General features: G+C 38.9%; 1 protein-coding gene across 1 annotated transcript; it reads left to right on the forward strand.

Moving 5' to 3' along the window:
• The first annotated feature begins 17,961 nt into the window (after nt 1–17,961).
• LOC107493329 (uncharacterized) lies at nt 17,962–18,450 on the forward strand. The gene has a single exon (XM_016114428.1). It carries the CDS (start codon nt 17,962–17,964, stop codon nt 18,448–18,450), a length of 489 nt encoding a protein of 162 aa, XP_015969914.1.
• The last annotated feature ends 4,657 nt before the right edge of the window (nt 18,451–23,107 follow it).

Genomic DNA, 23,107 nt, shown 5'->3' on the forward strand with positions numbered 1-23,107 from the left:
AAAAATTCAAATTTATCTTTTCCAAATATAATTAACATCTTTTTATTTTTAAATTATATCTTTTTCTTATCATATTTATCTTTTATAAATCATATCTTCTATCTTATCTTTTTTTTTTCTTATTTTTGAAACCCACCCTCCTCCCCCTTTATATCCACATTCGGCTCCCCTCCCATCATCCACCATTCAACACTTGCTCTCCTTTTATCCCTCTCCTTTCTTTTCTTTTGCTTGAGGACAAGCAAACCTCTAAGTTTGGTGTGTTTATTCGTGATCACAAAAACATACTCACTAAGATCATGGCTCCTAAAGGAAAACAACCCACTCCAAGAGGCAAGAAAGAGAGTATTCCAAAACCACTTTGGAATCAAGGGAAGTTCTTAACCAAAGAACATTCAGACCATTACTACAAAATAATGAGTCTAAGATCAGTGATCCCAGAAGTCAAGTTTGATCTGAAAGAAGATGAATATCCGGAGATCCAAGAGCAAATTCGAAACAGGAACTGGGAAATCCTAGCTAATCCTGAAACAAAAGTGGGAAGGAATATGGTTCAGGAGTTCTACGCTAATCTGTGGCAGACAGACAGGCAAAGAATAACTGGAACTGCCCTCTATGACTATCAAACCTTGGTCAGAGGAAAGATTGTTCACATCCACCCTGACAAAATCAGGAAGATCTTTAAGCTTCCTCAACTGAAAGATGACCTAGACTCCTTTAATAGGAGAATGATGAGGGTAAACAAAGGTCTGGACAAGATTTTAGAGGATATATGCATCCCTGGAGCCAGGTGGACCACCAGCACCACTGGCATCCTAAATCAACTCAAGAGAGAATATCTCAAACTAGTTGCCAGAGGCTGGCTGGACTTCATTGGGCGTTCTATATTGCCCACCAGCAACCGTTCTGAAGTCACTGTTAAAAGAGCAGTGATGATTCACTGCATCATGTTGGGAAGAGAAGTAGAAGTTCATCAACTAATCTCGTGTGAACTCTACAAAATAGCAAACAAGAACTCCAAAGATGCCAAATTGACCTATCCAAGCTTAATTTCTATGCTCTGCAGAGATGCTGGAGTGAGGATGGGAATAACTGAGTATATCTCAGTTGAGCGGCCAATCACTAAAATATCAATGGAAAGACAACAGTTGCAGGATGACCCAATCAAGAGGAGAGCACAAGAATTCCTCCCAGAACTCCCTCAACTCGAATATTGAGAGCATCTTGAGGCATCTGTTTCCATGTTGCAAGAAGCTATGAACCAAATAAAGGAAGAACAGAATAATCAAAGTAGCATGCTTTGCAAATTGTTTAGGGAACAAGAGGAGCAAGGGCGTGACTTGAGGGAGCTGAAGCGTCAGAAATTAATTCTTGAAGGACCAAGCACCCCACAGACTAGAGAAACATCCACTTCCCAAAATACAGGTTGTTGAGTTCTAATTTTAGCTTTAACTCTGTGATAGTGTTATTATAGGAATTTACCTTAAAAGTTATATAGGAGTAGTAGTAATTAGCATATCTATTTTGGTTTTATTTCCAATTAAGTTATAATTTATTTTTCTCATCATTATCAAACATGAATAAAATAGTAGATTTTTAGAATAAAGAAGTAATTTATATTTTTCGAGTTCTTAATAAGAAAAATTATAATTAATTATATGTGGTGGCAATACTTTTTGTTCTCTGAATGAATGCTTGAATAGTGCATATTTTTTATCTTGAATTTTATGAATATCGGCTCTTGAAAGAATGAGGAACACGAAAAATATTATTGCTAATCTGAAAAATCATGAATTTGATTCTTGAAGCAAGAAAAAGCAGTGAAAAAAAAATTTAAAAATTACAATATTTCATTGGATCAAGAAAAAGAAAAAAGCCAGTAGCCCTTAAAACCAAAAGGCAAGGGTAAAAAGGATCCAAGGCTTTGAGCATTAGTGGATAGGAGGGCCCAAGGAAGTAACTCCAGGCCTAAGCGGCTAAACCAAGCTGTCCCTAACCATGTGCTTGTGGCATGCAGGTCCAAGTGAAAAACTTGAGACTGAGTGGTTAAAGTCGTGATCCAAAGCAAAAAGAGTGTGCTTAAGAACTCTGGACACCTATAATTGGGGACTTTAGCAAAGCTAAGTCACAATCTGAAAAGGTTCACCCAGTTATGTGTCTGTGGCATTCATGTATCCGGTGGTAATACTGGAAAACAAAGTGCTTAGGGCCACGGCCAAGACTCATAAAATAACTGTGTTCAAGAATCAACATACTACACTAGGAGAATTAATAATACTATCTGAATTCTGAGTTCCTATAGATGCCAATCATTCTGAATTTCATAGGATAAAGTGAGATGCCAAAACTGTTCAGAAACAAAAAGCTACCAGCCCCGCTCATCTAACTAAAATCTGAGCTTCACTTGAAACTCTGAGATATTATTGCTTCTTAATTTCTTTTCATCCTGTTTTATTTATCTAGTTGCTTGAGGACAAGCAACAGTTTAAGTTTGGTGTTGTGATGAGCAGATATTTTATACGCTTTATGGGAGTATTTTCATGTAGATTTTAGCATGTTTTAATTAGTTTTTAATATAATTTTATTAGTTTTTAGGCAAAAATCATATTTCTGGACTTTACTATGAGTTTGTGTATTTTTCTGTGATTTCAGGTATTTTCTGGCTGAAATTGAGGGAGCTGAGCAAAAATCTGAGTTAGGCTGAAAAAGGACTGCTGATGCTGTTGGATCCTGACCTTCCTGCACTCAGAATGGATTTTTTGGAGCTACAAGAGTCCATTTGACGCGCTCTTAATTGGGTTGGAAAGTAGACATCCAGGGATTTCCAGCAATATATAATAGTCCATACTTTGGGCGAAGATAGATGACGTAAACTGGCGTTCAACGCCAGTTCCATGTTGCAGCCTGGCGTCCAGCGCCAGAAACAGGTTACAAGTTAGAGTTCAACACCCAAAACACGTTACAACCTGATGTTCAACTCCAGAAACAGCCCAAGCACGTGAGAGGCTTAAGTCTCAGCCCCAGCACACACCAAGTGGGCCCCAAAAGTGGATCTCTGCACCAATTATCTTAGTTTACTCATTCTCTATAAACCTAGGTTACTAGTTTAGTATTTAAACAACTTTTAGAGACTTATTTTGCATCTCATGACATTTTTAGATCTGAATTTTATACTCCTTGACAGCATGAGTCTCTAAACTCCATTGTTGGGGGTGAAGAGCTCTGCAGCGTCTCGATGAATTAATGCAATTACTTCTGTTTTCCATTCAAACACGCTTGTTCTTATCTAAAATGTTCATTCGCGCTTCACTATGAAGAAGGTGATGATCCGTGACACTCATCACCTTCCTCAATCCATGAACGTGTGCCTAACAACCACCTTCGTTTTACATCAGATTGAATGAGTATCTCTTAGATTCCTTAATCAGAATCTTCGTGGTATAAGCTGGAATTGATGGCGGTATTCATGAGAATTTGGAAAGTCTAAACCTTGTCTGTGGTATTCCGAGTAGGATTCTGGGATTGGATGACTGTGACGAGCTTCAAACTCGCGAGTGTTGGGCGTGATGACAAACGCAAAAGAATCAATGGATTCTATTCCGACATGATCGAGAACCAACAGCTGATTAGCCGTGCTGTGATAGAGCATTTGGACCATTTTCACTGAGAGGATGGGAAGTAGCCATTGACAACAGTGACACCCTACATATAGCTTGCCATGGAAGGAGCCTTGCGTGTGGGAAGAAGATTACAAGAGAAAAGCTGAAATAAAGTAGACAAAGCATCTCCAAAACTCCAACATATTCTCCATTATTAAAGTAACAATTATTTATTTTATGCTCTTTTTACTTAATACAAAACTAAAGAACCCTATTGGTATCCTGACTAAGAAAAATAAAATAACCATAGCTTGCTTCAAGTCAACAATCTCCGTGGGATTCGACCCTTACTCACGTAAGGTATTACTTGGACGACCCAGTGCACTTGCTGGTTAGTTGTGTGAAGCTGTGTTAAATAGTCCATTAATATTGGCATACACAATTTCGTGCACCATCGACGTATGCATTTATACCAAACAAAAATGCCCATCTGCGTATGGAGAGGTTTGCATACGCATGCAATGCAGATTAGTCAAAAATGTTTAAGTTTGCAGAATTTTAATCTTACATACCGAACTTCCGATGCACATAACTTTTTCGTTGTAAAACATTTTTCATCCGTTCTTCAAATAGCATAAACTTCACGGGCCCAATTTTCATATGAAATGAGTTTGAAATAATTTGACGGTCTAAAATCCGAGTTATGGATCGCCGAAGTTTGGCCAAAAACCTGATTTTCTCAACAAACCACAAACCTCTATTTTCACCAAAATCACAATTTACAATCAACATTCCAAGGTTCTACACAACATTAAAAACAACCTAAACTGTCACCTTCACATCCTCATTCATTCCATAGCATACAACACCCTATTTCAACAACTCCAACCCAACAATCTAAATCCAAACAACATTGTTCATCATTGAAACAACAATAATAATTCATGTTCATTAATCTCACTACAACATCAATCATCAATGTTCATTAATACATATCATACAACTTAACCTATGGCATCTAGCCTAAGTTTTCACAAGACACTATATTTTAGTTACGAGAAACTGAAATCATACCTTGGCCGATTTCTCTCTAAGCCACAAGGCACCGCAAGCCCTCGATACACAAGCTCCCAGACCTCACAAAACAGATTTTCCAGCCTCCAAAGCCAACTTCAAGTTTTCAATACCACCAATTTGCTCTCAAAATACATAAATCAATCTAGTATTACATAAACACCACTAAAGCAAAATAGGATTTTCTATATACACAATTTCACAAGGGTTAAAGATTTTTCACCTTACCGACGGGAAATTGAGACAAGACCCGGTAAATCCACCAAGTTAATTTCATCCTAAACACCAAAATTACACAAAATCTTAACACCAAAGCCCAAGAATTTTGAAACTGAAGAGTGAACAGCAGGGAAAAAAGTGGGGCTTACCAGTAATTTTGTTATATGGGTTTCGTAGAGAATTTCGAGAAGATTGGAGGTGATTAAGTTTTTCCTTCTCCTCTTCTCACCATAACCCTCCCCTTTTGCCAAGTTCCAGTATGTTTCTCTTTGAGGGAAGGGACAAGAGCTGAAGCTCTTTTCATTTAATGGGTATTGGGTTGGGCCTTAGGCCCAATATGAGCCCAGTTCACCCAGTTCGGCCCGTTCGGCTCAATCTAGGGCCAAATTCTTTAAAATTATTAGTGTTAAAATTCTTATTTTAATTAGCTCTACCTCATTAAACTATAAAATTTCATTTTCTAATTTCTTGGATTAACAATTGATTTATTGGCTAATTATTTATTAATTTCACGGGTTTTACATCCTACCCACCTAATTTGGAATTTTGTCCCCAAAATTCAATTACTTGCAAATAAGCGCGGTTAGTTGATCCTCATTCTCAATTCAAGTTCTCCGGTGTGAATTTTCATCCCGACTTGATTTCTAAGTCACTTTCTCTAATGAGACCTCTTTTTCCTCAAAGTTCCTTAAAGTTTACATTATCAATCCTAATTGGGGTCACTCGAAACTTCATATCCTTCATTAATTGAACTGGTTCAAGTTCTAGTACACAAGTTGTATTAGGAATGTATTCTCAGAGCTGAGAGGCATGGAATACATCACGTAAGTACGAGAGACACGGCTGTAAGAACACTTGATATACCACTAGTTCAATTTGTTCTAATACCTAAGATGGCCCAACATACCTCGAAATAAACTCCTTTAGGTCAATCGCTCATCTGTTACCAGTCACCGAAGTAGTTTCCAAGAATACACAACTTTCTCTTTTAAACTCTCTAGGCTAACTCCGTTGGTTTGCATAACTTTTATGTCGGCTTGCGTAGTTAGAACCTTAACTCGGTTTTTGCTTAATCATTCCTCGTTGTTTTCGGCTATAAATTCTGAACCTAAGATACTTGATTCCCTTGTTCGACATGCTTCAACATTCTTAGTAGCTCTTTACCCTCTTATTGCACTTCCCAAACTCTCGACCTTATAACTCTTTGAAACTCGCAATCAATTCAGTCGGATACCTCTAGCTGCTGCCTCAACGCCCAGCTTTAGACTACAACCTTACTTAACGGTTCCTTCTCCTTAATCGTCCTCCAACAACACTCAGGGTCTCCTTACTGAGGGCACTTGTCATCACTTTACGATGTTACTTCCACGTGCATCCTAAACCCTTTGATAATACATCGTAGTAATGTCATATGGTATATTAGATTCAAGTATCGCGAATACTGGTACCAAGGCTAATCCTTTCAAGATTCAAAAGTTTTCTTCGCATTCACGCATCCACACACATGGTGCATCCTAGAGCGCCAATGTAATTTCAGGCAATACGGTCGGTAAGAAATAAGGCCCCAACATGCTTCTTAGTGTTGCATACTTACATGGTTCATCTTCTAAATCCAGATGTCCTTCTCTAAGAAATTAACGTCTTAATGGTCATATCCAGGAATTGTATTAAATATTAAACTAAACTCGAGTTGATTTCCAAAAAGGTATTAGGCCTTAGAGGCGATTAAATGACATAAATGGTGCTCGTTAGAAATAGAAAGATGCCTGGCATGGTGTTCTGGCTAATTCTTAGAGAATAACAAAATGCACAAGAAAAGAACTAAGGTGCATCTCAAGAAAGGAAGCCAGAGCAAAAATAATTGATAGCAAGGATAAGACATATTGAATCAAGTAAGTTTCAGCTGGCCATGAACTATACAAAGTTGTGAAGAGAGCACCCAACCTTCAGTGAATATCCAAGGCTCAAGAATCATTTGTCTATACCAAAACAAGCTCATGCTCACCCCTAGATGGATAGATTCAAATATAAGTATATGCACGTAAAGGAGTTAGAATTTTAAAGGACAAACCATTCGTTGTTCGAGGAAAAAGGAATCCGAAACAAAATTCCATTGCATGTACAGAAGGAAAGCTAGATCGAGTCACGAAGATTCGCCGGTACTCTCCCTCTCGCATATAGTCTACTACTATGGTCTTCCCTTTCTACTGAGAAAATGAGTGTTCTCCACAGAGTAGCACTCGGTCGAACAGATTTTTCTTTCATTATTCCCTTCAACCAAAACCAAAGCTTAACACCAAGCTTGACACTTTCAATCTTACATCCTCATCCCTGACGTAGGCTATAAATGAATACGGTGTTTCAAGATCACATACTACAATTTAAAGTTTTGGTTATCAATTTTGCAATTACCTCAACCCTGCTGATTCGATCGTCCCACATCTTGAGTCCTTCCCTGCGAACAATTTTGGGATACATGTCCTGGTAACCCGCACTTCTAACATACTCCTAATCCAAAATGGCATGGCATATCCAGATGGTAGTGCCCACACCTTTCGTAAGTCAGATCCTCCGTAGTAGATCTTGTTTGTTTTCCTCCACCGTTTCCTCGGTAATTGTCATTTGTTCCAACCTGGTTCCGATCATGAGGAAATGGTTGAACATATCCTCTTTACTTGAATTCTTAGCCTTTTGGTGTCAAATTCTGATTGTGGTCTCTTCGGTGAAATTCCCGGTTATCAATCTCTACCATAGTGGCTTTTTTTACACATTCTTCAGCAACCCAACTCTTGTTCACAAGTTCAGAAAATACTCTAATCTACATCGGCCCAACGGAGCCCAGAATGTCACTCCAAAGTCCTTCCTCGTACTTAATACATTTCCACTCAGCAAAATTCTCCAGAGCACCTTGACAGATCAGAAAAATTGGCATAGTTCTTTAAATTTATTCGTATACTCAGCAATCGACATTTTCTCATGTTTTAATTGCAGCAGTTCAAGCTCCTTAGCATTCCTAACTAAATTAGAGAAGTATCTCTGATAGAACTCAGTCCGAAACACCTCCCAATTATCGCAGTGCCGTCAGGTTGTAGAATACGCTGTGTTCCCTGCCACTAGTATTGAGCTTCACCTTGTAACTGGTAGGTCACAAACTTCACCCACTATTCCTCGGGAACCTGCTAATCTTGTAGAGCCCGCTCCATTGCTTGGAGACAGTTGTCTGCCTATGTAGGGATCGTAGTTCCCTTGAAGGTCGAAGGATGAAACTTCAGGAAAGTAGCAAGTGTCACCGGCCTGTCATCCCCATTATTACCGTTTCCATGGTTCACTTGATTTCCTAGCACTTCAGCTATCGCCTGCATAGCCGTAGCCATGTTTCCTATGGCAACCATAAAGTCCATAGGGTTGCTCCCTGCCGTTTCAGGATTTGCATTGCCTAATCTACCCCTACCGCACCCACAACCATGTCCGTGAGTCGATATATGGTTCATGTTCACACCAAACAAGTGATATCAAGTAGATCAGTCTCAATATCGCAAGTCTAGTGCTTTAAAGTTCCAAATGCATGTTCATGGACAATCATGCCACATGTATCATTTAGATATCCTAATTAGCAGGTATAGACACCCAGAGTATGTCCAAAAGCATATTCAGTCTGTCCCTCAGGCTCTAGAGGAACAAACTGCTTTGATACCATAATGTAACACCCTACCATATACAATCTTATGCTTAAGTCATAAGACAGAGGTGGTAAAGTATTACGACCTCTAAAAATAAAATTATATAATATAATATAGGTGAAAAATTGTTTATAACTAGGATTCTTTGTAGCAAAGTTAAAAACAAAACTGTTAAACCGAAAGCGCAACCCTCACGTTAACGTTAGCGTAACCGAAGCAAAATAAGAGTAAGCTAAACATGGCTAATTACTAAAGAGTTATAAGATTCAAATAACAAAGCTTCTGACTCGGCTCGCAAAAGTAAACTGGCCAGAGCACATAAGCATATATACATATATACATTAGAGTTCCCAAAAGAGCCCAAAATACAAAGTTTACAGAACCTGTTTCTCCAAAATAACCTCTAAAAGGAATAATACATATATAAGTAGTGGAGATAATAAGTATCTACATATAAATATTATAACCAAAAGTAAAGTCCCAAAGGCAAGAAGGTCTTCTATGTAAGAAGCTCCCAGAATGCCTCAGCGAGGTGCCTCACGTCCTGCATCTGAAAACCACAAACTATGTATGGGTGAGAACCAGAGGTTCTCAGCATGGTAACAGTGCCCACATCACTAACATATAATGTCCTGGGAAAGTTGAAGGCAATCCTAGAACATTGACACTCAGATTATAAAACTTAAAAGTAATAAATTGTAAACCATAAGTAAGGTAGGTAATCTAAAGTTTTAAATCTTAACTAAACTATACTGAAACCCTCTGTCGTCTACTTTCTTCCAAAACCCCCAACTCCGGTGGAACCACACATACAAGCAAACAGACAATGGCATACACAAGAAGAATACAATTATAGTAGGTAACAAATATAGCAGGTAAGCATAGATTATCAATTAGACAATCCCAAGAAATGCAAACTTAAGAAAAATAGACAAATACATATGATGAATGCCTGTCCTATGGCTGATGATATCATCTGTCAATTATATAGCCAACCCGACACGTCCTGATAGCTAACCATAGACTAAAACCCCTATTGCGGAGCAAGTGGGTTTGAGCTACAATCCCTTTGCTACTATCCGCTCAACTCAGATCCAATGGAATAACCACTATTAAGACTATTACCCAGGTGGGTGTTTAAAAGCTCAAGTTGGAGCAAGTGAAATAACTACTACTGCTGCTACTATCCAGGCATCAGAATCACTGACCTAGAGTAAGTGGGACGAACCACCATCCTTGCTACTGCTCAGGGTCTCAAACATACATTCATTCAGTTTAAATCAAGCATCATTGTTATTAAATCTCAAACATTAACCTGGAGCAAGTGAGACGAACCACCATCCTTGCTACTACCCAGGTATCATAAACATATATTCATTTAAAACTCCATAATCAAATTCATTTTTCATAGTTCTTCTTCCCTGTCTCATACCCGGAGCAAGTAGACATCGCCACTGCCAACTACCCGGGGCCACAATCATATTTATTTACAAACCAGCATCCCCGTTAAATTTTTCAATTTACATCACCCATTTACAATCTTTCTTCACTCGCAAGTTATTATCCTCTCAATGTTCAACTCCCTTTCTACAATTAAATTTTAGTTTAGGATATTGGGGAGTAAAAATAGATGTTTAGGGGTTCAAAATTGAGCTTTAAATCAAAAAATTCATATTTGCTGAAATAGAGGTCACGCGTACGCGTGGAAGTGTAATTTGCAATCACACATACGCGTTACCTCGTCCGCATATGCATGCATGTTAAACAGAGACACCCATTCGCGTATGGAGGGGTTTGCGTACACGTGCATTGCAGATTAGTAAAAAATGTTTAAGTCTACAGAATTTCAATCTTACATACCGAATTTTCGACGCAATAACTTTTTCATTTTAAAATATTTTTCATCCGTTCTTGTCTTTCTACGGCGTAAATTTCACGGACCCAATTTTTATATGAAACAAGTTTAAAACATTTTGGGGGTCCGGAAGCCGAGTTATGGCTTGCCGAAATTTGACCAAAAATCATATTTTCTCAACAAATCTCAAACCTCTATTTTCACCAAAATCACAATTTTCAATCAACATTCCAAGGTTCTACACAACATTAAAAACAACCCAAACTATCATCTTCACCTTCTTATTCATTCCATAGCATACAACACTCTATTTCAACAACTCTAACCCAACAATATATATCCAAACAGCATTATTCATCCTTGAAATAACAATAATAATTCTTGTTCATTAATCTAACTAGAACATCAATCATCAATGTATCATTATAGTTCATTAAAACCATCACCTTATCAACCATACCCCACATTCATACCTTCACCAACATACTAAATATCCACATCAATCCAACACATACTACATTACTAAAATCACTAAATAGGCATCAAAATTAAAATTCACCAATTAACAAAGTCATCATTCTTATACTCAATATCATCATCATCCTTCATAAATTCTCGTTAACATCATTATCCAACATAAATTATCATCAATCATTCATCATATATTTCAATCACTCACTCAACAATTCTAACCACAAGTCTCTAATCCTCGATCATACATATCACACAACTTAACCTATGGTCATCTAGCCTAAATTTTCACAAGACATTATATTCTAGTTATGAGAAACTGAAAACATACCTTAGCCGATTTCACCCTAAGCCACAAGGCACCGCAAGCCCTTGATACACAAGTTCCAAGACCTCACTGATAAACAACTATTTTATGGTTTATCTTGCGTTTAATTGAGTGGTTTCATCAAGTCTTTACCCACTTATTCATATGAACTGCATGATTTTACAATCACTTCCAAAGTTTATTCTATGGTTGAAAACTTGCTTCCTAGAGATCTTTAATTTGTGTATTTCAGTTCTCCTTTATACCATTCGATGTCGTGATCCGTGTGTTAAGTGTTTCAGGCTTTACATGGCAGGAATGGCTTAGAGAATGGTGAGGAAGCTTGCAAAAAAATGGAAGGAACACAAGAAACTAAGGATATGACCATTCAGCATCAACGCGCGCGCATGGCTCACGCGAGCGCGCGGAATGGAGAAAGTCACAGTGACGTGTGCGTGTGCCTGACGGGTACGCGTGAATTGGAATCTGCACGAATGACGCGCACGTGTGGATGACACGTACGCGTGACAAGGAAAATCGCTGAATGACGCGCACGCGTGACCTGCGATCTGTAGAGATAACAGAAAATGCTGGGGGCAATTTTCGGCCGAGTTTTGACCCAATTTTTAGCCCAGCAACACAGAATAAAGCCAAGGAACGTCCAGAGACTCAACACACATGAACACACATTCTCATTAGGATAGTTTTAGGATTTTAGATCTGAATCTAGATAGGAACTACTCTTCCTCTAGGTTCTCTTTACATTTATAGTTTATTAGTTCTATGCTTTTTTGCTTTCGATATTGAAGAGTCATCACCTCCGTTGAAGACACTATTCTAGTTTGTTTCCTTAATTGCTCTTTTATTTATTCCATATTCTTAATTCTTGCTTAAAGTGGTAATTGAATTATTTTCATGGATTGTTGATATAGAGTGTTACTTTTATTTTTAATTAATTTTCAGTCTCTATTTTATTTAATTTATTATGTCTTCTTCTTATATTTTTCTGAGTATTATATTCATGTCAATGGAGTAGATTCCCTACTTGACATGGGGGTTGATTAAAAGGAGACACTTGAGTTGGAAGGCTTAAGTGAAGATCAAACTGGAAGTTGTTGGCTAGTTGCTAGACCTTCCCAAGGGAGAGAACTAGGATTTAGTAAGGGTTAGCTCAATCACTTGACTTTCCTTTATTTAGTAAGGGTTAACTAAGTGAAAACAACAACCTTTTTGATACTACACCTAAGAGATCCTAACAAGGATAGAACTTCTAATTGATCATTCCCCCAGTCAAGGCCTTTTTATTTAGAATATTAATAATCATTCTTAGTTTTTATTTCTTTAATTTACAACTATTTAATTGCTCATTATCCAAACTCAACTCTCTTGAAAACACCTAATTAATAAATTAGCATTCTCTCTGCAACTCATTGGGAGACGACCTGGGATTCACACTCCCAGTATTTTATTTCTAAAATTTAATGACAACTCTTTTAAATTGATACGCGGAATCTTCATTGGTTAAGAGCTATACTTGCAATGCCATTTTCCCCATAAACTCTTAATCGGTGATTTTTCGCCACGTCAATTTTTGGCACCGTTGCCAGGGAGTTGCAACAGTGTGCTAATTTATTGGTTGGATTTTTATTTAATTTGCACTTTATTTTATTTTATTTTATTACCATGAGCTGTGTGTTTCTTTCATTGAATGACGCGTTCATTACCTGATTCGAGCCTACCCGTATTTGATCCTGAAATTGAAAGAACTATCTCATGTATAAGACGGGTTTGGCGTCGGTTAGTCCTTTCTGAGGACAAATTTGAAAGGCAATTTAAGGAAGAAACAAGCTCCCTTTCTACTGATTTGGTTGATTTGAGCGCAGAGGACATGGCAGCTCCCAGGAGGATTACTCTTCAAGAGGCGGGAGCTCCGGACTTTACACTACCACCTTTCTAAGCGCATCATCCAAATCTCAGTGCAGATGTTGAACTGAAGACTGCACTAATTAATCTATTGCCAAAGTTTCACGGCCTACCTGCTCAAGAGCCTTTCAAGCACCTCAGATATTTTTAGACACCCTGTTCTACTGTTAGGCATAATGGTGCAACTGAGACTTCTATTCTGCTAGTCGCTTTTCCGTTTTCTCTTGAGGGAAAGGCGAGAGAGTGGTACTATACTCAACCTGAAGCAGTTGTCACTAACTAGGATACGCTCAGGAGAGAATTCCTAGAAAAAATACTTTCCAGCTGAAGTTACTGATAGATTAAGGAAAGAGATTTCAATGATCATCCAAGGCAAATCTGAGACTCTCTACGAGTACTGGGAGTGCTTCACTAATCTTCTAGACGCATTCCCCCACCACATGATTGACAAGTTGGTATTGATCGGCTACTTAACACAAGGCATGAAGCCTCAAGATAAGACTACATTAGATGGTGCAAGCAATGGTTCTCTGAAAAAGTACAAGACCACAGATGAAGCATGGCAACAGATCGCCGACCTGGCTGAGTCTGCTTGGACTCACAAGCGCAACAGGAACAACCACCCCAAGGTCATGGCAGAGGTTTCCTCTAGCAGTGAGAATACTGCTCTCACAAAATTGCTATGTGAGATGACCAACCTACTGAAGCAGATACATCTGGGCCAGCAACAGTTTCAACCTCCTTGACCACAATGTAGTCAACAACTGGTTCCTCAGAGAGTATGCAGAATATGTGATGATTATAGTCATTACATTGATGAATGTCCACAGCTCCAACATGAGGACAACACCTTGGCAGCTACTCACAATTTCTATGACCGTCCGAATCAAGGATACTATCAACAAGGCAACAACTATAACCAAGTTGGAAACTTTGACCAAGGATGGCAGGACAACTCCAACCAGGGTTCGAGAGATAATTCTAACCAGAGATGGAGGGACAATAATAATAGAGGAGGCAGAGACAACAATAGAAATCAGAGGTGGAATAATAACAATAAACAGTAGAATCAGAACCAGCCTTACAGAGCACCTCACCAAAGGCAGTCCCAAGCACCTCAGAACAACCAATAGCAGACCTCTCAGATTACTTACCCCCCTTCCTCTTCTAATGACGAGTTACTAAACTCGATTGATCAAAGACAAAAGACCATGAAGAACAACCTCACTTCTACCTTGAACGGTCTAAACTCTACCTTGCAAGCTCTTGTCTCACAGATTGGATCACTGAATAACTCCAACAACCAGCCTTTAAACTCCACTGGAATTCGCTCTCAACCTTTACCCAACCCCAAGGGAGGTATCAATGCCATCACTTTGAGGTCCATAACCACACTGCAAGAGAGGAATCCAGAGGAGCCAAGCTCACTAGAACATGCCCCAATTGAGGACATGGTTGAAGTGGAGAAAGTTGAAGAAGAAGATGAAGTGTAAGACTTGGTTGAAAAAGAAGCAGCTCAGCCAAGGAATGAGCACCAAAAGAAGCAGAAGCTGCAAATGGCGCCATTCCTATCCCATTTCCACACCTTGCACGGAAGTCTAGAAAGCAGATGAAACTTGATCCCAAAATGGTAGAAATCTTCAAAAAAGTTGAGGTAACTGTACCCCTTTTTGATGTTATTTAACAAGTACCTAAATATGTAAAGTTTCTAAAAGATTTATGCATACACAAAGATAAAATTAATGAATTAGAAACTATTCCTTTAGGTAGTTCTATATCTGCTTTAATGGGAGGTATACCTGAAAAATATAGTGATCCAGATCCATGCATGGTTAACTGTACCATTAGAGGTGTATTATTTTCTGACTGCATGTGTGATTTAGGAGCGTGTGTTAGTATAATGCCATTGTCTATATATGATGCTTTGAGGCTCCCTCCCTTAAAAAGGTCGGCAGCTCGTTTTGTGTTAGCAGATAAAAGCATTATTACAGTAGTTGGAATTGCTGAAGATGTATTAGTGAGCATTAAGGGGCTCACATTTCCCATCGACTTCTATATCCTGGAAATGCCTCCTAATGACTCAGGAAGACCATCATCAATCCTGCTTGGAAGACCATTCCTGAAGACTTCGAAGTTCAAATTGGATGCATTCTCAAGAACTTACTCCTTTGAGATAGATGGCAGAATAGTGAGTTTCAGTTTGAATGAAGCTATGAAGCACCTTCCGGAAGATCATTCTATCTTCCAGTGCAACATTATTGATGAAACTGTAGCTGAAGTTCACCAAGAAGAAGTAGAAGAGAAACACTTAGAGCAAGGTCCAAGTGTGGGGACACCCTCAGAACATAATGAGGACACTTTGTCATTATCAATAACCCCGGATGATCCAGAGCCTAGCCATGAGCAGAGATCGGAATTGAAGCCCCTTCCTCCACACCTCAAGTATGCTTACCTTGAGGATAATCAGAAGTTTTCAGTTATCATTGCAAGGGAATTCACTTCTCAATAGGAAGAGCAGCTGCTCAGTATGCTGAGACAACACAAGAAAGCAATTGGGTGTAGCTTGGCGGATATAGTAGGCATCAGCCCTCAAGTCTGTGAGCTAGAATATTTTTAGAAGATGGAGCAAGACCTATCCGTCAACCCCAAAGAAGACTGAATCCCACCATCTTAGAGGTCGTCAAGAAGGAAGTGACCAGATTATTGGAGGCAGACATCATCTACCCCATTTCAGATAGTGAATGGGTCAGTCCAGTACAAGTAGTGTCCAAGAAGTCTAGAATCATAACAGTAAAGAATGAGCAAGGAGAGCTCATAGCAACTAGAGTACAGAATTCCTGGAGGGTGTGCATTGGCTACAGACATCTCAACCAAGCCACTCGTAAGGATCACTATCCCCTGCCATTCATTGATCAAATGCTTGATTGCCTGTCAGGTAAATCTCATTACTGCTTTTTAAATGGTTACATAGGCTATTTTCAGATCCATATAGCTCCTGAGGATCAGGAAAAGACTACTTTTACATGTCCCTTTGGAACTTATGCTTACAAGAGAATGCCTTTTGGCTTGTGCAATGCACCAGCTACTTTCCAAAGGTGCATGATGCGTCTTTTCTCTGATCTTATTGAGAATTGTATGGAAGTTTTTATGGATGATTTTAGCATATATGGTGATTCTTTTATCCTTTGCTCGGATAGTTTATCTTGAGTATTAGACAAGTGTGTTAGATCAAATCTTGTTTTGAATTTTGAAAAGTGTCATTTTATGGTCAAACAAGGTATTGTTCTAGGACATGTTGTCTCTAATACTGGTATTTTTGTAGGCCCAGCAAAGATAGATGTCATTTCTAGTTTACCTTATCCCTCCTCCGTGAGGGAAGTCTGTTCGTTCCTTGGCCATGCAGGTTTCTATAGGAGATTTATTAAGGACTTCAGTAAGGTAGCATTACCTTTATCCAGACTACTGCAGAAAGATATTGAGTTTGAGTTTAGTGAGGATTGCATGCAAGCATTTGATAAACTGAAGATCGCCCTGACTCAAGCTCCAATTGTGAGAGGACCAGACTGGAGCCAGCATTCTGAGATTATGTGTGATGCCTCCAACCATGCAATAGGAGTGGCAAAGGCTCAGCGCGAAGGTAAGAATCCTTTCGTAATAGCTTATGCGTCTAAGACCTTAGATGTTGCTCAGTCTAATTACACTACTACTGAAAAGGAGCTTCTTGCTATTGTTTTTGCTCTGGATAAATTCCGAGCCTATTTACTTGGTACTAAGGCAGTAGTGTACTCGGACCATGCAACTCTAAAATATTTATTAGCTAAAAAAGAGTCCAAACCAAGGTTGATACGGTGGATACTGTTACTGCAAGAATTTGACTTAGAAATTAAGGATAGGAGTGGTAACCAGAATTTAGTGGCAGACCACTTGAGTCGCCTTGAGCATATTAAGGATGACTCCACTCCTATCAATGATGCTTTTCCATTTGATAGCTTGCATGCAGTATCTGAAGTAGCTCCTTGGTATGCACCCGTAGCTAATTATCTAGTTAGCCATACTTTCCCTCCCAATTTTACTAAGCATCAAAGAGACAAGCTGAAAAGTGAGTCCAAATATTATATATGGAATGATCTATATTTATGGAGGTGTGGTGCTAACCAGGTAATTAGAAGATGTGTACCCCAATCAGAATTCTAGTCCATTTTAGAAGCTTGCAACTCTTCTGAGAGTGGAGGACATTTTGGCCCTCAAAGAACAGCTAGAAAAATTTTAGACTGTGGATTTTGGTGGCCTACTCTTTTTAAAGATGCTGCTATCTTTTGTAAATCTTATTCCCCATGCCAAATATTTGGTAATATATCCAAGAGGGATGAGATGCCTCAATAGACTATGCTTTTCTGTGAAATTTTTTATGTTTGGGGCATTGACTTCATGGGTCCATTTCCAAACTCTAGTGGTTACCTTTATATACTGTTAGCTGTAGATTATCTTTCTAAATGGGTGGAAGCAATTCCTACCCGTACTGATGATGATAACACTGTTGTTTCCTTTGTTAGAAACCATATTATCTGTCACTTTGGATCACCATGAGCAATCGTGAGCGATCAAGGCACTCACTTTTGTAACAGGAGATTAACAGGATTACTGAAGAAGCATGGGATTGTTCACAAAGTAGCAACAGCTTATCATCCTCAGACCAATGGAAAAGTAGAAGTGTCTAACAGAGAGATTAAACACATTCTGGAGAAGATAGTAAAGCCTCATATGAAGGACTGGAGTGCCAGGTTACAAGATGCGCTCTAGGCATATCGAACAGCGTACAAGACACCCATTGGGATGAGCCCCTTCTACTTAGTGTACGGTAAGGCTTGCCACCTTCCAGTAGAAGTGGAACACAAGGCCTTCTGGGCTGTAAAAGAATGCAACATGAATTTTAAGGAAGCTGGTGCTGAAAGGAAGCTGCAACTAGCAGAATTAGAGAACCTTTGCCTAGAAGAATATGATAACTCCAAGCGATACAAGGAAAAGATGAAGGCCGTCCATGACAAGCACATAAAAAGGAGAGAATTCAGACCAGGGGAGTTAGTTCTTCTTTACAACTCCAGACTGAGGCTTATGCCAGGCAAACTGAGATCAAGATGGAAAGGTCCCTACAGAGTAGAAAAGGCAGAGCCATACGGAGTTTTTCACCTGCGCCATCCTTCTAGCTCCAAATTCATTAAGGTCAATGGACACCACCTAAAGCTTTATCATGGTGAGAAGATGAAGGATCACAAAGAGCTAGAGGTCTTCCTCCTGGAAGACCGACCAACAGAAGCAAAATGAGCCTAAAGACCATCCAACCTAAGGACGTAAAAGCAAAGTGCTAGGTGGGAGACAACCCACCATGGTATGATCGTTCCGTTTCAGTCCTAGTTTTATTTTCTCATTTTCTACTTTATTTTTTCTTAATGACTCTTCTCATAATCTCTGCACATAGTCTGCATCTGCATTCACATTCTGCATAAAAAAAAGGAGGAAAAGAGCACGCGACGTGCAAGCGTTACTGACACGCACGCGTCATATGTGCTTTCGTAACAAGAAGATAAGAAGCAGAGAGTTATGCGGGAGCTTGGCTGGAGGCGTGCCATAGGCATAGAACATGCCCACACGAACGCGTCCCTGACACGTCTGCGTCACTTGCAAAATCAGCCTTCCACACGTGCGCGTCACTCACGCTCACGTGTGACCCTGCGATCTCGACATATATAGGTGTCTGGCAGAAAGTTATGATGGAATGGGACTGGAATTGTGCTAGAAGCACAAGCCCCATCACCCGCACGCGTGCCCCACACGAACGCGTGCCCCACGTGTCCGCGTCATTATTCAAATAGAGGCCATTCATGCGTGCGCGTCACCTACGCGCACGTGTCACCCTAAATTTTGGCAATGTGCGTATGAATCAAAGACTTGTGCGTGCGCGATGCTACTTTCGCGCCAATAGCACAAATCAAGTCACGCGTACACATGACCCACGTGTCCGTGTTACCTGAAATTATCACAAACCACGCGAGCGCATGCCCCACGCGTCCGCATCACATGCGACGCACAGCTTATCCAGATTAGCGCTAGATATCTTATCTTTTCTTCTCCAATCCTAATTTCTCATATCCCCTCTTATTTCTTTCTTCTCCCTTCTTCCTTCTTTATTCTTTCTCACTTTTCACACTCTCCTCCCTTATTTTTCCCATCCATTAGCAAGGTTCTTTACTTTTCTATTATTCTTTTTCTTTTTATTTATGTTTTTTTCTTCCTTTTTCTTTTTACTTTCATTATTTATGTTTTCTTTTTCTTTCTTTTCTTTTTTATTCTTTTGATTGGTGTTTGATATTTAATTGGGTGATTATTTTCTTCTATATTTTGCTTGTCAGTGTATTAAGGAACAGCTTGACAATTAATACTACTTCTTAAAAGGGTTGCTTTCATGTTCAAATTAATGCTTTCAATCACATATTTACCACGCATACTAAGTGTTTGTGAAAAAGCCCGTATGGCATTGTGCATTATTTTAAATTATTCTATTCTACCACTCTAATGTCTTTTTTTTTTCACAAAACCCCTTTTATATTTTATTGATTAAATATAATTGTCCATACAAACAGATTGTGAGTTTGAAAGAGTTGATAATCTAACTTGGACATTTAATGCTTGATCTATGCTACTCATGCCTTTGCCGGCATGCCAATAAACATCTTGCATCTAATTGCCGTCACATGCACTTGCTATGTTTCCATTGATGAACTGATCACATGTAGTCATGACCATGTGTTAATGACATCCTTCTTTACCGTGCATTGATTATCACGTCTCCTATCCTCTTCCTTGCTCTAACCCTTGTAATTTTAAAGTACTTACCTTTTCTCTCTTCAGGATGGCCACCAAGAAGGGTAAAGAGAAAACTATTCCCAAACCACCAGCAAGGAAAGGAACAAAAAGAGCACTAATGGCAGAGCCATCTTCAACAGCTGTAAAGCACTCGACAAAGCGAATCAAGAGAATCATCAAGGTCGATGAAAAAGAGAAAGCCTTTCCAGCAAAGAACACTGCGCGGTTCACTAACCGCTACTGTGAGCAGATGTTTCCCATCCTGGCTGAGAAAAATTATAACAATGAGTACTTTCTTATCCTCCCGACCAACATTGTTGAATTTGTTGAGCCCCAAATTGAACAAAGACAATGGAAATTCCTATGGAGACAGCCACGGCAGGTTAATCTATCATGGGTAGTTGAATTCTACTCCAATTTTCACATGCCAACACTACAGTCTGTCTATGTCTGTCAGAAGCAAATCCCCATAACTGTAGAGGCCATTCAGCGAGCTTTAGATCTTCCCCTTGCCTCTAAAGGATTGGACGCATTTCAAGAAGCCTCTGTCCAATGCCAGACATACAAATTTGACTGGGATGCCATTCTCAGAGTTATAGCACAACCTGGAAGCAGATGGATCTATGGATACCATCGATCCCGACCTAAGGGAATATTGGCTTCAACACTGACCTTGGAGGCTCGAGTATGGGCACAGATTATGTTCCACTACGTCTTTCCGAGCACTCACGAGTCCTCCTTCACTGCAGACATGGCTATTCTACTCTGGTGTATCCTTACAGACCAGCCTCTCAATTTATCAAGACACATCCGGAATGCTATGGGACACGTACAAATTGCGGGCAACTTACCTTTTCCCGCCTTGGTTTCAGATCTAGTCTCAGCAGCCGGAGTCTCCTACAGAGCTGGGGATACCAAGACCATACTTCCGCGGGATGATCAGTACGTCCCTAACAGGAAGTATATCAGACCTCCAGCAGCCACTAACAATCGGAGCATAGAACCAGCAGAAGATATTCTTTTGCCTTCCACATCACAAGCACCTTCCACAAATCAGCTACTCCTACAGATAATTTAGAAGTTAGACCGGCTTGACCAAAAAGGAAAGCAAAGGGAGCGCCGTAACAAGCGCCGATTTACATACCTCAATGAGCTGATTATTGGTAACCACCGACCTGAAGAAAACCCAGAAACCCTGGACTCTACTTCATTTACCAGCACAAAGAGCCATGACGGTCCCGCTTGTGGAGACACTGCTACCAACCCCCCTTTGTTCCTGACAGATGGCACCGAGGACGGTGCAAAGCTTTAAGTGTGGGGAAGTCGGTTAGTACCTGACTTTCGGAGGTAATTTCTCTTTCTTAAACACCAATAGAATATTTATTTTTCTTTTGTTAGAATAGGATAAATTGCATAATAATAGGTATTTGCATGCATGTTCTAATTGGTTGAAAAATAATAAGTTTCTTTTTAAGATCCTATTTTTGAAAAATTTCACTAATTTAAAATTAAAATCTTTTCATTAAAACTTGTTCAAAGTTGTATGTGGAACATAAAATGATAGCTAAAGAACACACAACCCGTGAGATTTAAGCTTGATTACATAGTTACATTATTTAACCATAATATTTTATTCTTGTGTGTTTTCTTCTCTATAATTGTAATCTTTATTTTGTTCCATCCTATATGTCCAATAGTTAATATGTTAAATGCATGCATATGATTGAGGCCATTAATTATTTTAGCTCACTTATCCCAAAATAGCCTACCCTTTCAATTACCCTTGTTAGCCACTTTGAGCCTTTTAAATCCCATTTGTTCTATATTTTACCACATCACTAGTCTTAAGCGGAAAAATAGTTAAATATCCCAATTGAATCTTTGGTTAGTTTAAGTTAGAGATTGTGTATCAATTGAGTATGGGAAGATCATGGGAACATGGGTTAATAAAGGAATATGTCATGATAAAATAAAAGGAATTTGGGTACCTACTCATGTAAGACTAGAAAAATTAAAAATCCATGTGCATTGATAATGTTATGTTTATTTTATGCTTAATTAAAAAAATCAAAAAAAAATAAATCAAGTAATTAAAGTAATTAAATAAGGGGACAAAATTACTCTAATGCTAAGTTAAGTTAATGAAAAGATCAATGCATATGTGATAAAAATTAAAAGAAATGGTGATGCATGAGTATGTAATACAAAAGTAAAAATTTTGGGTAGTTAAGCATGAATTTAAAAGTTTATAAAATATGTATAGGTAAGAGCTTAGGTTAATCAAGTATTTAATTTAGAGCTCACTTAGCCATACATATGTCCTCACCCTTACCTTGGCCCCATTACAACCTTGAAAAGACCTCATGATGTTTGCATTAGTACATTAAACACTTGTTGATTGGTTAGGTGAAGAACAAAGTTTAGAAAGTATGACTAGAGAAGAGTAGAGTGATTACCCTATACACTTGAGTGATTAGAGTGCACATACACCATCAGTAAGGGTTCAATGCTTAGTTCTATGTTCTCTGCTTTCATGAGCTGTCTTCTTACAAGTTTACTTGTCTTTACTGTATGGTTTTAATTAGTGAAATTTGATTTATGTTTGTCTTGAAGAACTTATTTACTTTTAACCAAAGTAGACAAAATCATCTTAGTATATAGTTGCATTCATATACATAGGTTGCATTGCATTGCATGAGTCTTACTTTTCCCTACTTGTTTATTTTATCTCCTTGAGCTAAGCATGAGGACATGCTAATGTCTAAGTGTGGGGAGGTTGATAAACCACTATTTTATGGTTTATCTTGCATTTAATTGAGTGGTTTCATCAAGTCTTTACCCACTTATTCATATGAACTACATGATTTTACAATCCCTTCCTAAGTTTGTTCTATGGTTGAAAACTTGCTTCCTAGAGATCTTTAATTTGTGTATTTCAATTCTCCTTTATACCATTCGATGCCGTGATCCGTGTGTTAAGTGTTTCAGGCTTTACAGGGCAGGAATGGCTTAGAGAATGGTGAGGAAGCTTGCAAAAAAATGGAAGGAACACAAGAAACTAAGGAGATGACCATCGAGCATCGACGCGCGCGCATGGCTCACGCGAGCACGCGGAATG

The sequence above is a fragment of the Arachis duranensis genome, chromosome 6 (genome assembly GCF_000817695.3).
Source record: "Arachis duranensis cultivar V14167 chromosome 6, aradu.V14167.gnm2.J7QH, whole genome shotgun sequence".
In the NCBI taxonomy this organism is placed as follows: Eukaryota; Viridiplantae; Streptophyta; class Magnoliopsida; order Fabales; family Fabaceae; genus Arachis; species Arachis duranensis.

Bases quoted from the DNA above. Each gene is read 5' to 3' on its own strand.
- LOC107493329 (XM_016114428.1), top strand. From the start codon at position 17,962: ATGAGCCCCTTCTACTTAGTGTACGGTAAGGCTTGCCACCTTCCAGTA.